The 14,962-nt window shown below is 34.7% G+C and overlaps 1 protein-coding gene across 1 annotated transcript; it reads left to right on the forward strand.

Moving 5' to 3' along the window:
* Window positions 1–5,714: 5,714 nt before the first annotated feature.
* On the forward strand, window positions 5,715–9,455 carry LOC114386891 (putative thiamine biosynthesis oxidoreductase ThiO). Its single transcript, XM_028346953.1, has 9 exons — window positions 5,715–5,944; window positions 6,061–6,118; window positions 6,446–6,554; window positions 6,686–6,824; window positions 7,012–7,063; window positions 7,149–7,295; window positions 7,401–7,512; window positions 8,538–8,664; window positions 8,878–9,455. The coding sequence occupies exons 1-9, from the start codon at window positions 5,799–5,801 to the stop codon at window positions 9,335–9,337; spliced, it is 1,350 nt and encodes a 449-aa protein (XP_028202754.1). The 5' UTR covers window positions 5,715–5,798; the 3' UTR covers window positions 9,338–9,455.
* The last annotated feature ends 5,507 nt before the right edge of the window (window positions 9,456–14,962 follow it).

Below are 14,962 nucleotides of genomic sequence, written 5' to 3' on the forward strand. Positions count from 1 at the left end.
CTTGTACATAGAAGCAGATCCTGCCCGCCTGGTTGCCATCGGGAGAGTTTATGAGGGATCCACTATTGTTCATAACACTCCTTTGTTGCTTGGACAAGTAAAGGTGAGTGTGGAGGAGGTTAGAGATGCAGATGCTCCAGTTCCTGTACCCACTGATGAGGTTTCCTTAGTGGGGCAGGCACTTCACACCTTCCTTGCTTGGCCGACATATCTGGTCAAGTCTTTATGATAGCAGGTACTTATTGTCCTTACTATATGTTTCTTCTTTTCAAATTAGGCTATTTAACTTTGTTTCATGAACAGGTAGCTGTGTCTCCGCCAAAACCACCTCCGAAGCCCGATCCGGAGGTTGATGATCCGCTTTATCTGATGACATTGACCATCCCAGAGCTTTTCTTGAGGCCTTATCAGGTTAGATGGGATGCCACCGTGTTCGGGGTCGTTAATCCAGATTTCCCCCTGTACATAAAGCACGAAGACCTCTCCGAAATCGCACACGGTGGTCAATGTCTCAGCATATCAGTGTTACAGTTGTGGATTCTCTAAGTCTTTATATAAAAGGCTTTTATTTACCTAAGTTATGGCTTTCAATTCATAAATATTTAACTTTGACTTAACATAAACAGGCATCTCACTGAAACATGTATGCGAGCGGGGAATTCTGATATCTATGGATTCCTTGAGCCTCAGTCCATTCAGAGGTCTGGGCAATCGCAGTTTGAATCTGAAAGTTACATAAAGAGTTGGATGCAGAGTTCACAACGCGATGTGTATCTTGGAGCCTACCTAAATGGGTAAGTCACAAAATAAAAAAATTTAATTAATGTTTACTAATGTACTAACCCATTTTAGGTTCCACTGCAGCGGACATTGGCAGATGGGGGTCATCCTGCCCAAGGAACACTTAGTTGTCTGGTTTTGTTCATTGCATAATAGGCCAGACAACTACCTTAAGGGGATTATTAATAGGTTAGTGTTCTTTTCAATACATTTGCATTGTAATACCTCAACGTACAACACCAGTTTTTAATTGTTACTCATATGGAACAGTGCTATCAAGGGTCTTGATGATGCTCCACAGCCTAAATCAAAGGCTCCTGCTAGGTGGATTGTCGTCAAGGTACGTCATTTACATAAAACTTCCACTTATATATATTTCTTTATGTGTCTGTACACTAGTTGTTTAATTAATATCCAAATTTCATTATGTATTTAGTGTAATAGACAAAAAGGAACTACTGAGTGCGGCTACTATGTCATGCACTGGATGTCCAACATCATTTTAGGAAGTTTTAGAAATAATTGGGAAGCGGTAAGTTTATTTCAAAGAAAATCGATTTATTTATAATTTGTATTACATTATTAACTTAATATGATTTATTTAATCATGCAGTATTTTAACGACCCTAGACCATTGGAGCCCGAGAGATTAAAAGCATTGCGGATTCAGTAGGCACAGTTTTATCTCCGAGTTAGAGATCAGGCCTAGGATTTAGGAACATTTTTTAACATTTTTTACATTTTTTACATTTTCTATGTAACACGAACATTGAATTCATTTGTTGATTGTTCTTTATAATATATAAATCAATTATTTGATGTTTATTATCATTAAAACTGCTTGAAAGCAGAATAAAATGTTTATTTGCTGTGAATTGGGCCTCCTGAAATTGCATTTGACAGGTACAATTTTGGGTTTACTGTAAAAACAGAAAGTATATATAAAAAAAAATATTTGAAAACAACATCGGTTATTAACAAAAACCGATGTTAATATCATAACCAACATCGGTTAGAATAGAAAACCGATGTTAACGTTTGTATATTAACATCGGTTTTTTGTGTATAACCGATGTCAGCGTTTGTATTTTAACATCGGTTATCTGTGGATAACCGATGTCAACTATTGTACATTAACATCGGTTAATTATAAATAACCGATGTGAATATTTGAATAGTAACATCGGTTATTTATAATTAACTGATGTTATACACAAAGAACTACACCAAATAAGTGTAAGCATCATCAACGTTGACATCGGTTTTCTAGAAAAACGGATGTTAAGGGCATACATTAACATCGGTTATTCTAGAAAACCGATGTTAAACTAACATATTAACATCGGTTTTACTGGAAAACCGATGTCAACGTTCATCATGCCTACACTTTTTTTGCTGTTGTTCATTGTGTTTAACATCGGGTATTTGGAGAACCGATGTTGTCATATGTATGTTAACATCGGTTCTCCAAAACCGATGTTAACATTCATACATTCAACATCGTCACTTTCAACATCGGTTTTAGAACCGATGTAGAATGTTCTAAATAACCGATGTTGAAAGTGTATTTTCTAATAGTGGTCTTAGCATCATTATGCGGGGTAGCCACTGCTTCAACCCATTTAGAGACATAGTCAATAGCCACTAGTATATATTCATTGCCAAAAGACGAAGGGAAGGGACCTACAAAATCAATCCCCCAGCAAACAAATACCTCAACCTCCATAATATATTCATTGTCAGCTCCTATCTTGAACAAGTATGGATCATCCCATATATAGAATTGAGTATCATGTAGAAATCTCTTCCTCTGCTGCCAATTTAAGTCCTTTGGGATGATTCTTGCAGCTTTGAAGTTGGCCATATCGGCAAACCAAGGTCTCTCACTCACCAAGAATAATGATTCATCACGGAATACATCTCTCACTTCAGCTTCTTTTGACGTGACTTCCTCATTCACCAATCTAGACAAATGGTCAGCTACAACGTTTTCCGATCCCTTTTTATCCCGAATCACCAAATTAAATTCTTGCAACAGTAAGATCCATCTTATCAATCTGGGTTTGGAATTAGCCTTGTTGAGAAAATATTTAATAGTTGTGTGATTGGTGTAGATGATAACTCTTGAGCCTACCAAATAAGATATGAACTTTTCAAGTGTGTCATACCCTAAATTCGTCTGGGGACCATTGTTTGTTGGCATGCGACCTTCGTTTGACCACCTCAAAATGTTTAACACCCATCGTTGTGGAATCCGTAAAGTTCTAAGATGTTTCAGGAAGAAACCGGTCAAAAACATGAAAAGAGAGTGTATTTAGCAAAGTTAGGTGTGTGTAAATAAACTGTTACACTCTAATTTCATCTGAGGACCATTGTTGATCGCTTCGGAAGGCTTAACACTCATCACGGTGGAATCCGTAAAGTTTTGTGAGATTTCAGAAAGAAAACAGCCAAAAACACAAAAATGGGGGTGGAACTTATCAAGAGAGGGGTGTAAATAGCAATTCAATTCTAGGCCCTTCCACAATATTTTGGAAGGTGGGTTGCTTAAGGAGGAAGCAACTGCGGCAAGCTCCTCCACGTTTTGTTGAAAAATTGTTTCCGGGGCTTCCGTGGCTTCCGTAATGCTTTTGTAAAATTTTTGAAAACCTTGGGTAAGCAAATTTCACTTAATAATGGTGAAAGGGAAGAGAAAAAAAGATGAAAATCAAATCCGAAACACTTCCGTAAGGCTTTCGTAACTTTTCCGTAGAGTACGAAAAGTGGGGGTGAACTTAGTAATTGGGGTGCGCTTAGAAATCTTCTTCATGAAGTCTCTGGGCGGCAAGCACCTCCCCATTTTTGCTATAAATAGGGGAAGGAGGCCTGTGTAAATTCATTTCGGGCCCCTTGGTTATGCATTTAAGCTGTTTTGGGTGAAAAAATGTGTTTTCGTGAAGAAAATTCAAGCCGATGTGCTTCCGTAACGCTTCCAAGACGTTTCTGTAAGTGATTTTGTGGAAATTCTTCATCTTTCTTCATCGTTCTTCACCGTTCTTCGTTCGTTCTTCGGTCTTCAACCGGTAAGTTCCCGAAATCGAATCTTTCAATTCATTCTATGCACCCTTAGTGGTTCCTACTTGTTTTGTGTACTTTCACTTTCATTTTGCTTACTTTCAGTTTTCTTTTATTCCACTTTAATGAGCTTTTAACCATTTATTTAAGCTATTTTTTCACCTAATAAATGATTAAATGAATTTCAACTGATCATTTGTATTGTAATCTCGTTTAATCATTGTTAAAACAAAATCTAACTGATCGTTCACGTTGTAACCTCGGTTAAACAAAAAAAAAACAAAATAATAATAAAATAATCAAAATATCTTAAAAAAATAATAATCAAGAAAAATCAATCAGACGTTTTTATTTGAAATTTTCCTTGAATTAATTGACTAATAACCAAAGTGAAACCAAGGCTAAAATCAACTCACAAATCAAGCTTTGTCCGCAAAAATCACTTGAAACCGTTTTAAGGTCCAACGCCTTAAACGGTCCTCTTTGCTTTTATCGGTTAACATAGACCGTTCAAAAGCATAAAATCAACACATAACTTTATCGCTTTTGCAAGAACTGCATAGGTTTGATTTCCTCATCACAATTGAAGATACGTAGGAGCAAAAGCCTCGCTTTTGTCGACCACCCCAAGAGATCGTTAATGGTCCAACGCCTTAACGTTTCTCTCCTTTCAAAACCAAAAGATTGTTAATGGTCCAATGCCTTAACGTTTCTCTCCTTTCCAAAAATCAAAAGATCGTTTAATGGTCCAACGCCTTAAACGACTTTTGTTCGGTTAAAATATATTTGCGAAAAAAGATAAAAACAACTTAACCAACGTTTAGTTCTCAAAGAACTACGTAGGTCTGATTTCCTCATCGCAATTGAGGAATACGTAGGAGTGAGGGAAACACCCTTGTCGACCACAAAAAGATAAAAAATACAAAAAGGCATAAAAACATAAAAAAGGGAAAAATACATAATTTTGAAGTCATATTTGCACACTTGATTGAAGGCTGTCGTCCCTTGTGACGGGCACGTGGGGTGCTAATACCTTCCCCGTGCGTAAAAACAACTCCCGAACCTTTCACGATTAAAGTTCGTAGACCACACACTTCGGTTTTCCGACGCTTTCCTCGAATAAACGTTGGTGGCGACTCCGCGCACCTTCTTCACTTGGAAGACGCACCTGTGAGCCTCGTGTCGCCCTCCCGCCGAAGGGTAGGTTGCAACAGTTGGCGACTCTACTGGAGACTATTTTTAGAGAGTTAGGCCTATTAATCTTTTGTGCAAAAGTTATGTTTTCCTTTTCATCAGTTTCCCTTTTCCTTTATGTTCTTGTATAAACTTCTTCGATGTTGTAAGCGTGTTTTAATGTATGCATGAGATAAATATGTATTCATTTGATGCACACAACACCAACACCTTTTTGCTTACATTTTTGTTCCTTTGAGTCAATGCATCATTGTTAACTAATGAAGGCCATGAGAACAATCTTTTCATCCCTATATGTCATGTAGGTGAATCCATTAACGGTAAAAGACGAAAGTTAATGATATGACAGATTTGTTACACTTTTTACACTTTCGAATACTAAAATTTTATTTTTAATCTTTCAAGAACGAATTTGTCATCGTCCTACTCTTTTAGGCACTAAAATAAATATTTATTCTTTTTTTATTTTATAAATATACTTTTTTATTTAACAAGATAATTAATTTTAAATAAAACTAAAACTTTTAAAAATTTTATCAAACGACTTTTAGTTTAAAAGAAACCTTCTATCTAAAAAAACATTAAAATTGACAAATGAATTCTTCTTATTTGTTTTGAAGTTCTTATTTTCAGCAATAACTTATAAGTAGCTTTTTAGGTAAAGAAAAAAGCTGGGTTCAGTAATATTATTAAGCAAAACACCTCTACCTTTTTGGCTGTTGCCTCCTGTTCACGGGGACAAGAGCAGTAAGTGAAAGTAACAGACGGACATGAAGAGCCTCAATTTGTGGCCGAACCCTAATGGAAGGATTTTGCCTCGCATTTCAACATGTCCAACACTCAACCTTGTCTATTCTGTTCCTCCTTCTCCTTCTTCAGTTCGATGCCATAGCTCTCCAACTCAATTGCCGCTCAGGTCACCTCTTCTTGCTTCACTTGTCATTTCATAAATATACATATAAACATACACATCATCTTCCCTCTATAAACACACTGGGTTAAAAATTTGACTCGTAATTATTATTGCCTCAGGTGCGCAGTGCTCGGTGCTGGATTCGCTGGCCTCTCAGTTGTTTGGCATTTGTTGAAGGTACACTCACTTATCCTGATTGGATAAACTTTTCCATAAACACTTATCAGAAGAAAATGAGAATGAAAAATGAAATAAGTTTCTCCATAAGTTAAAATTAAAATTAGCTTAAAAATAACCTTTTAAAAGATTAATGTGAGAGAGTTTCTACAAATTAGAGAAACTCATTTTATTTTTTTCTTCTTATTTTATTCTCCTAAAAGTGCTTATGAATTACTAATATTAATGTGTGCCTGCTAATTTATGAAAACTTACACAGCATAATTGTCTGTCAGCAACTGATTTTATTTCATTTTCATTTTTTTTTTGGTGAAAATCACTTTGCAGCAAAGTCCTAAGGAGTTGCAAATGAGAATTGATATATATGATGAAGTGGGTATTGGGGGTGGTGCTTCTGGAGTATCTGGGGGTCTTCTTCACCCTTATTCCCCTAAAGGTTTCTCATTTTCTTCTTGAAATGTATCCTTCTGTGGAGTGTGGATATAGTGGATTGTTGTTTTATATTGATTTTCTGTTATGTTGTGGTGTTGTCCTATGGAATCTACTGATGGATGAATGGTAATGTAGTTAAGCTTCTCTGGGAGGGTGCTCAGTGTTGGAAAGAGAGCATGAAGCTTTTGAGAGTTGCTGAAGAAGCTAGTGTCTCCAAAGACTGCAGAACTGGAGAATCTGCTGAAGATATGAAAGCTTTTGTAGCTCACAAAAGGTTCTTTAGTTTCTTTTCCTTTCAGAAACTGAATACTGTCCCACCCCACCTCCCCAACTCTTGCAAAATAGTTTTATGCGTCTTTTTCGAACACTTCATATTGCTGTTTTTTTTTTTTTTTTCATTTTTTTGCTCTGCATGGGAATCTTAGAGTTGCTTTACATTGCTGATGATCAGCTGACTTCAGGGGCATCTTAAGACCAGCAACAGATATGAAGAACATGATCAAATTGAATGATGTAACCTCTCTAATTTAATAGATTTTGGGAATATTGGTTAGTTGACTTGTGTTTCATATTGATATTCTGCCTCTTATGTGATTAGAATGTCAAGACTTGTCTTCCTAGCTGCAGAGTAGAAACACTTAATGACAAAGAGGCTCAAAGTCTTTTACCTGGTGTATGTTTACCATTCAACACTGCTTTCTATATGCCTGAAGCTCTAAATATCAATTCCCAACACTATCTTCAGGTTTGGATGACTCATGCAATTTTTTTCTATTGTTTAATCATATAGTGTATATCTTTTGCCTTTTCTTTTCTAGGTTAATTTCATTGTTTTTAATAATTACATTAGGCACTTTTCCAAGGTTGCAAAAATTTGGTGAAAGAATCCTCCACTCTTGAGTCTGGACACAAACAACTTAGTTTACACAAAAGATCTGTTCATAGACTTTCCGATTTTGAAGGTAATAATACATTGCTATTCTTTTGGTCTTCCATAGTTTTATTCAGTTGTTGCTGTTTGATTGTAAATATGCTAGTATGATTGTAAAATTGCCAAAGTTTTGTAATGTCTGGTAATGTCTGTCTCCTTTTGCTTTGTCCTTTAAATTAAGTGAATGTAACAATTTAAATTTAGCATTTTTATTCAATCAAATGTAGGTCAATGAGTAATGAGTAATCATAAATTATAAAAAGCTTGAATTCAGGACTTTCTGAAAAATCTTTTTTCTTCAACTATGCCAAACTCAAAACATTGGTATATATGAACTCATCAAATTAGACTATATTGGTAAATTAGTCAATCTGTAAGGAAAGAGGCTTTTAACATGAAGGAAAATTGTAGCTTAATATGGAGACAACTGTGAAGGGTGAATATGTAAATGCAGAAATGTCAAATCTGAAGGAGATTCCTATAATACAAGAAAAGTAGTGAAAGCTTTTACAGAGTAAGTTTAGGCAATATAAACTTATTTCAATATTTTTTAAATTAGTTAGTCTATCATTCCTCAAACAGGAGAACAAGGAATCTTAAATCACCCTATTCACTTTTGATTGTTTCATTTAGTATTATCATCAAGGTTGTCAAACTCTCAAGTTAACTTGTAGACTCTTATGGGTTTATGGGTTTACAAGTTTAGGTAGAGAAAATGAGTTAACTCGCTGTCAAATTCTTTTCTGGATTCACTCAAGTAAACTTGTACAAATTCTCAAGTCAAGAAACAAGTTAACGAGTTTGAAATCAAATTTAACTTTTACCCCCCATTGACCCAGGTGTCAATGTTTATGCATATTTGTCTGGAAGGTTTTTCTGTTTCAACTGTATAAATTGGCCAATGAAGGTTTTCACATTTCAATGTTATCCATACCAATGGCTTTGAAGTAACTTGTTTGCTAATTTTGTGGTAGCTTTAGATAAGTCATGACATGAGCTTACTATTGGCAGAGGGTTTCATTTGTTCTAGACTGATTTATATCTTTCATTTATCAGGGGAATATGACGCAGTCATCATATGCCTAGGTGCCAAGGTGAACATGCTTCCTGAGATCTCGGGGAGGCTTCCTTTAAGGACTTGTAGGGGTGTAATTGCACACCTGGAATTGCCTGATGATATGATGTAAGGTTTTAATGTTCTGCCTTGTATTTGCTTTCATCCTGAAAACTCTATAGTTTGGTATTTTGTTGTCTCATGACATGATTATTTATAGCTGTATTCTGCTTCAAGTGCATTATTTTCTAGGAATGAGCCTTCATAGCTTATGATTTGCCATTTAGATTGCTTCAAGATCATATCCCATTTACTTGAGAATTTTCTGACATTGTCTTCTAGCGGTTATCCCGAGAGTGGGCCGTCAATATTATCAGATGCATGGATTTCTGTTCAGGGTCCTCGTAGTCTGAAAGTGGGCTCAACTTGGGAGTGGAAATCCATTAATTCATTGCCAAATGTCTCAACTGACGAAGCTACGAAAGCTCTTCTGGAGCTTTTGCCAAAGGCATCTACCATTTATCCTGGAATAAAGGATTGGGTTTTCACTGGAGCAAGAGCTGGTCTGAGGGCAATGCCTCCACTCACCACCCTTGGATCACTTCCACTTTTGGGTTGTATAAATGATGTAATAGGCAGAAACCATACTTGTAGGTATTGGTTATTTGGAGGGTTAGGTTCAAGAGGATTGTTATACCATGCTTGGCTAGGTAATTTGATGGCACAAGCTGTGCTTTCCTGTAATGAAGAAGTCATTCCATCTGAGTTGACATCTTGGAAAGCCACTGAACCCAAAATTTAGCATTCAATTCTAAATACATTATGACAATGTTGAATTTAGAAGAGAAATTTTCCTGAGCTTTGAATCTTGTGTAGCTTTACTGTGATGCACAGGGAAAGCTACAAAAGATTGGTTTGTATATTCGTTGAATTATGAGTAGTGTTTGAAATTTCCAATGTGCTGTCAAGTGCTTCGGATATACTAATCCCTCCCCCGAAGCCCACCCCAAACAAAACAATAATTTTCAATACATGGAGATTGATTTATTTCTTGAGGGGTTTACTTTTTTAGATAGTGTAGAGTTATCTAGGAAACGCGGACTGACATGATGGGCATTGGGCATGATAAAAACAAATTTCAATAGGGGTGCCCTTGGATCCTTTCCAACTCGCAAATCCAATCAATTTAAACTAAAACAATTAAAAAATCTTGTTTGGTTTGCTTTATTGGTTTGGTTTGAGTTTCGTTTCTTGAAACCCGAATGGTTTGGTTTGACTCTTGGTTTGAAAGCCGTAAGAATCGAACCAAACCAATAAACCCGAACATTTTATTTTTTTACTTATTACTTATTAGAATTTTACCGTGCGAGACACTTCTTATTAATCTTACTGAGATATTTTTTGTTTACTTTTAATATTTACCTTATTTGTTTTTTCTTACTACTATTGAAATGCTGCAATATTTTGCGTGTTAGAAAAAAAATGTGTTTTTAACACTTTTAAAATGGTTGTTTGGAAGGCTTTATTACGTGCTAGTTTTAATTTATAACTATATATAAATCTACACGATATCCGGATAGATTAAATTCTGAGAAAACGTTTAAAAATCATTATCATAATCTCAGAGCTAATTTTAATCATTGACTAACCGTTGACCGTTAAATTTTAAATATTGATTAAATTAGAAAGTTGATCAATATTTTCTTAAAAAATAAGAACTTAAAAGTAAGAAACACACTCTTTTACACTAGCTCATTTAAATATTTGAGGCAAAATATAGCATTAATATAAGTTTTATGTGAAAATAATTTAAAATTCAAATTTTATTCTTTTTTAATTTATTATATTTTTATAATCTTATATATTATCTTTTAAAATATAACATGTAAGATTAAATTATATTTTCACATAAATTAGAATATGTATATTTATATGTTTTATTTTATATATTATATTTATCTTTCAAAATAATGTGATTTAGCGACAATATTTTTCTATAATCTAATTCTTTTAAAAAAAGTTGTACATGATTAAATAAAGTTAAATATAAATAAAAAAATACTATTATAATAAATAAAAATAATATATTAATATAGGTAAAAAATAGTCATTAAATCACATATAAATATTAAAAAGATAATAAAATACTGTCATTTTATGAAATTATAATTTATGTAAAAAAATATACATTAAAGATTAAATTTATATTATATATTTACTTTATAAAATAATTTTTGAATAGTGTCATAAAAATACATAAGATTATAAAAATATAACAAATTAAAAAAAGAATAAAATGATTTAGCAGGGGAATGCATTTTTTCAAGGAATTTAATTTTTTGTATTTTTATGAATCATTAGGTTGACTAAAACAGTGAGATTTCAAATTCTCTCCAAAAATGTAGAATCTGAAATTCTTTTTTCAGAGATGCTCATTCTAAATCACGTTCTTGTTCGCGACTCTTTTTCGCTCAACACTCACAACTACGAGTGATCAAAGTTTTTACGGTCGACATCGACATCAGTTGCTTTTCATTGATGTTGGTTGAGGTTTTTTTTATTAGAATTTTTTTTATATGATGTCAACCAAAGCTATTTTTTTCCGATATCAGCTAAAATATTTTTTAGATGATGTTGGTTAGGGTTATTTTCTCCCTGATGTCAGTCATGAGAATTTTTTGCTGACGTCAACCAAATATGTTTTTGGTCGTTGTCATCTAGGTTTTTTTAGTTGATGTTGACCAATGATTTTTTTTGCTAACGTTGGTTAGATTTTTTCTATTGACATCGGTCATGGCTAACTTTTGAGTAGACACGTGCTAGGGTTTTTTAGTCGACGTCAACAAGGTTTTTCTAGCCAACATCAACCAAAGTTATTTTTTAGCCAATATTGGCTAGGGTTATATTTTCAGTCGATGTTAGCTAGGGTGTTTTGACTGATGTCAACTAGATTTTCTTAGCCGACGTTGATTAGGATATTTTTGCTGACATCGACTAGGGTTTTCTGGCTAACATCAGCCAAAACTATTTCTTAACCACATTAGTTAAGTTTTTTCTTTGATGTAGGTTGGGGGGTTTTCTATTAACACCAGCTAGGTATTTTTGATCGACATCGGGTATGACTATTTTTAGTCGGCATCGACTATGATCTTACAGTTGACATCCACTAGAATTTTTTCGGTCGACATCGGTCAAAGCTATTTTTTAGCTAACATCAGCCAAGACTATTTTATAGCTGATGTTGGGTAGGGTTTTTTGTCTGACATTGGTCAGGGCTATTTCTTAGCCAACTTCAACTAGGGATTTTTCGCTCAACGTTGACCAGTGATGTTTTTCGGTCGACATCGATTAGAGCTGTTTTTTAGCTAACATCAGCCAAGACTATTTTATAGCCGATGTTGGGTAGGGTTTTTTGTTTGACATTGGTGAGGGCTATTTCTTAGCCAACTTCGACTAGGGGATTTTTCGCTCAACGTTGACCAATGATGTTTTTCGATTGACATCAGGTAGGTTTTATTGGTCGGCATCGACCAAGCTATTTTTTAGCCGATATTACGTAGATTATTTTGTCAACACCTACTAGGATTTTTTAGGCCAACGTTGGCTGAAAATAGACTTGGTCAATGTCGTTCAAAAAGACACTAGTCGGTGTTGGCCAAACAAACCCTAGCCGCGTTGGTAAAAATACCTAGTGAACATCAGCTGAAAATAGACTCAACCAGTGTGAGCCGAAAAATAGTGTCGACTGACGTTAACTGACAAATATTCCCGACATACTTTGACAAAAAAACCATAAAATTATTCAGTAAAATATTACGTCAGTTGAGCAAACATAATATTTTACTGAATAACTTAAATACAAATATTAATTTTTAGTCATTGACAACATTTTTACAAGAGTCGCCTGCAGTCATCTACTAGACCATGAAATAGGTCCCTGCCACTTGAGTCTCTCGTCTTCCCGCACTGAAACAGTGGTAAATTATCAGTTTCAAACTGAGCACAACAAGCATAGCTCATTCACCTTAATAATCGCCCATCTGAAAGCACAGGCATCTGCTTCTCTAACTTCCACTACAGAATCTGTGGAAAACGTGCTGCCAGAACATCATGACCTTGGTGGTCCCGGGCTATCAAACCTAGCCCTGTTCCCACTTGCTTCCTGATTGAGACATCAAAGTTAATCTTGTACGAATCATCTTATGGTGCCTTCCACCTTTCTTCGTCAACTGCATGTGAGGATATATCAGGATTTGCAGTATCTTTCTTCCACAAATTACTATGCATCTTGTTAAGAATCTGATCAAATCACCTTGGATTTGCAGTATCTTTCTCCTCACGGGAAGGATATTGGAACATGCCCTTCATTAGGGTTGATCGAATGAAATTCTAAATAGGATGTTTGATCTTATTTTATTTCTTTGAATTAAGTATGATAATACATCTTGGTAAAGTTGAAAGTATAGGATCAACAAATTGGCACGTCCGGCGTTACAAAAGGGACCAAAAAAATAAAAATAAAAATTTTATTCATTTAATAATTTTTTATATTATTTTTGTTATTTTATAATTAACTAGCTTGAAAATATTATTTCATTTCATGTCTTTTTTTAATTTTTTTTAAAGATGTGACATGTGATTAAAAAGTTTTATTAGGTTGATTGTTAGTTTTTTTTTATCAATATAGATTTATATAATTTAAATTTATTTTAAAATTTGTATTTTTCCTTAACCATAGATGTCTCTATATGAAACAAAATCATATATGAAATGGCCACACACTAAATTCACAATTTAATATAAAAATTAATAATATTAATTTATAATAATTAATTTGTATAATATATCGTCATGATATTAAATTATAATGTGGTATATTATTAATTTTTAGTTTTATTTAATTATTATAAATATTATAATTGTGTCAAAATCAAGTATTTTATTAAATTTATAGTTATCATTATTTAATAAATATTCTATAAAACTTAATATTATCATTATTGAATAAAATAAAGCTTAAAATCACAGCATTTCTTTAGAATAACTAGCAAACAATTAACTCCCTCCTCGTGCTCATTCTATACTTCAACCCCCTTTTGCTGAAACGATGAAACCTACTTTCCCTCTCTTCAACGGTGACGCCCTATTTGCCACTTTTGCCGACGACATTTCCAGCAACATTCAGCCCTCGCATCTACTCCGACGTCTACTCCGAGAGCAAGAAATTCGTCACCTACTGATAAGAGATAAGATAGTTCTAGGGAAAGAAGATTAACCGAAGAACTAGGATGAACAAGGAACCTTGAAGGAAAAAAGGTTCCGAGAAGTCTTATTGAATTAGATCAAAGATACAGAGGAGAATGTTTACAAGTAATGGAATGAATGCATCAGAAGAATGAATTGGCTATACAAAGTTGTTACTAGCAACTTTTTCTCAATAGAAAATGGTACTAACTAATTAACCAATCCAAGGCTCCCTTAGTGACAGACATGTGTCCTTCAGCAATTGCATGACACGTGGATCCTTGAGCTTTGCTCTATATCAATCCCACCCCCTCAAAACTATCCTTGTCCTCAAGGATGAAAAGAAGGAAACCATTTCCTGAGATCATAGTAGAACTCCCATGTGGAATCCTCAGGCAAGTGATGTTTCCACTTGACTAAAACCTTGGTCACAACTTGTCCTCTTCTCCAAACCATCATCTGATCCAAAATGACATCTGGTTCTTTAAGACTGGAACTGTCAACAGAAAAATCCGAAAGTGTAAGACTTGAATCAGCAACAGTGACATGTCACTTCACTGGGAAACATGAAACACATTTTTTATGCGAGAGAAGAAGTAGGAAAAGCAAGCTTATAAGCAACAACACCTACACGATCAACCACTTGAAAGGGACCAATGTATGTAGGACTAAGCTTAACATTGGCCCTTTGTGCAACAGAAACTTGTCTGTAAGAATGAAGCTTAACAAAAACAAGGTCACCAATGGCAAAGTGTCTTTTAGATCCATGCTTATCAGCAAGTTGCTTCATACAATTCTGAGCTTGCTGTAAATGAAACTTCAGAACTCTAAGCATTTCCTCCCTCTTGCTAAGGCTTCGATCCACCAAAGCAACCTTGGATTCACCAGGAAGGTAAGGCAATGAAATGGGAGGAGGCCAGTTGATATAGCTCCAAGTGGAGCTTGTAGGCCTTGGATCTTCTTCATCAATGCAAAAAAGATGATTGGAGACACCACTTCAAGGAGAAGATGAGTCAAGAAGAAGCTCATCACCATAGGAAGCCATGGATAAGAGCTTGAAGGTAGGAGAAGATGAGTTGAGGGAGAGGGAGAGAAGGAGCATGAAATTTTGTGCCTCAAATGAAGTCTGAACTTTGAAATGTAATTTTCAAACGATCAAAGTTGAAAAAATGCACACACAAGG

Source organism: Glycine soja, chromosome 15 (assembly GCF_004193775.1).
Source record: "Glycine soja cultivar W05 chromosome 15, ASM419377v2, whole genome shotgun sequence".
Taxonomy (NCBI): domain Eukaryota; kingdom Viridiplantae; phylum Streptophyta; class Magnoliopsida; order Fabales; family Fabaceae; genus Glycine; species Glycine soja.

Bases quoted from the DNA above. Each gene is read 5' to 3' on its own strand.
- LOC114386891 (XM_028346953.1), top strand. From the start codon at position 5,799: ATGAAGAGCCTCAATTTGTGGCCGAACCCTAATGGAAGGATTTTGCCT. The intron at 5,945-6,060 runs GTCACCTCTTCT...TTATTGCCTCAG, and splicing joins CCAACTCAATTGCCGCTCAG to GTGCGCAGTGCTCGGTGCTG. The intron at 6,825-7,011 runs GTTCTTTAGTTT...AGCTGACTTCAG, and splicing joins GCTTTTGTAGCTCACAAAAG to GGGCATCTTAAGACCAGCAA.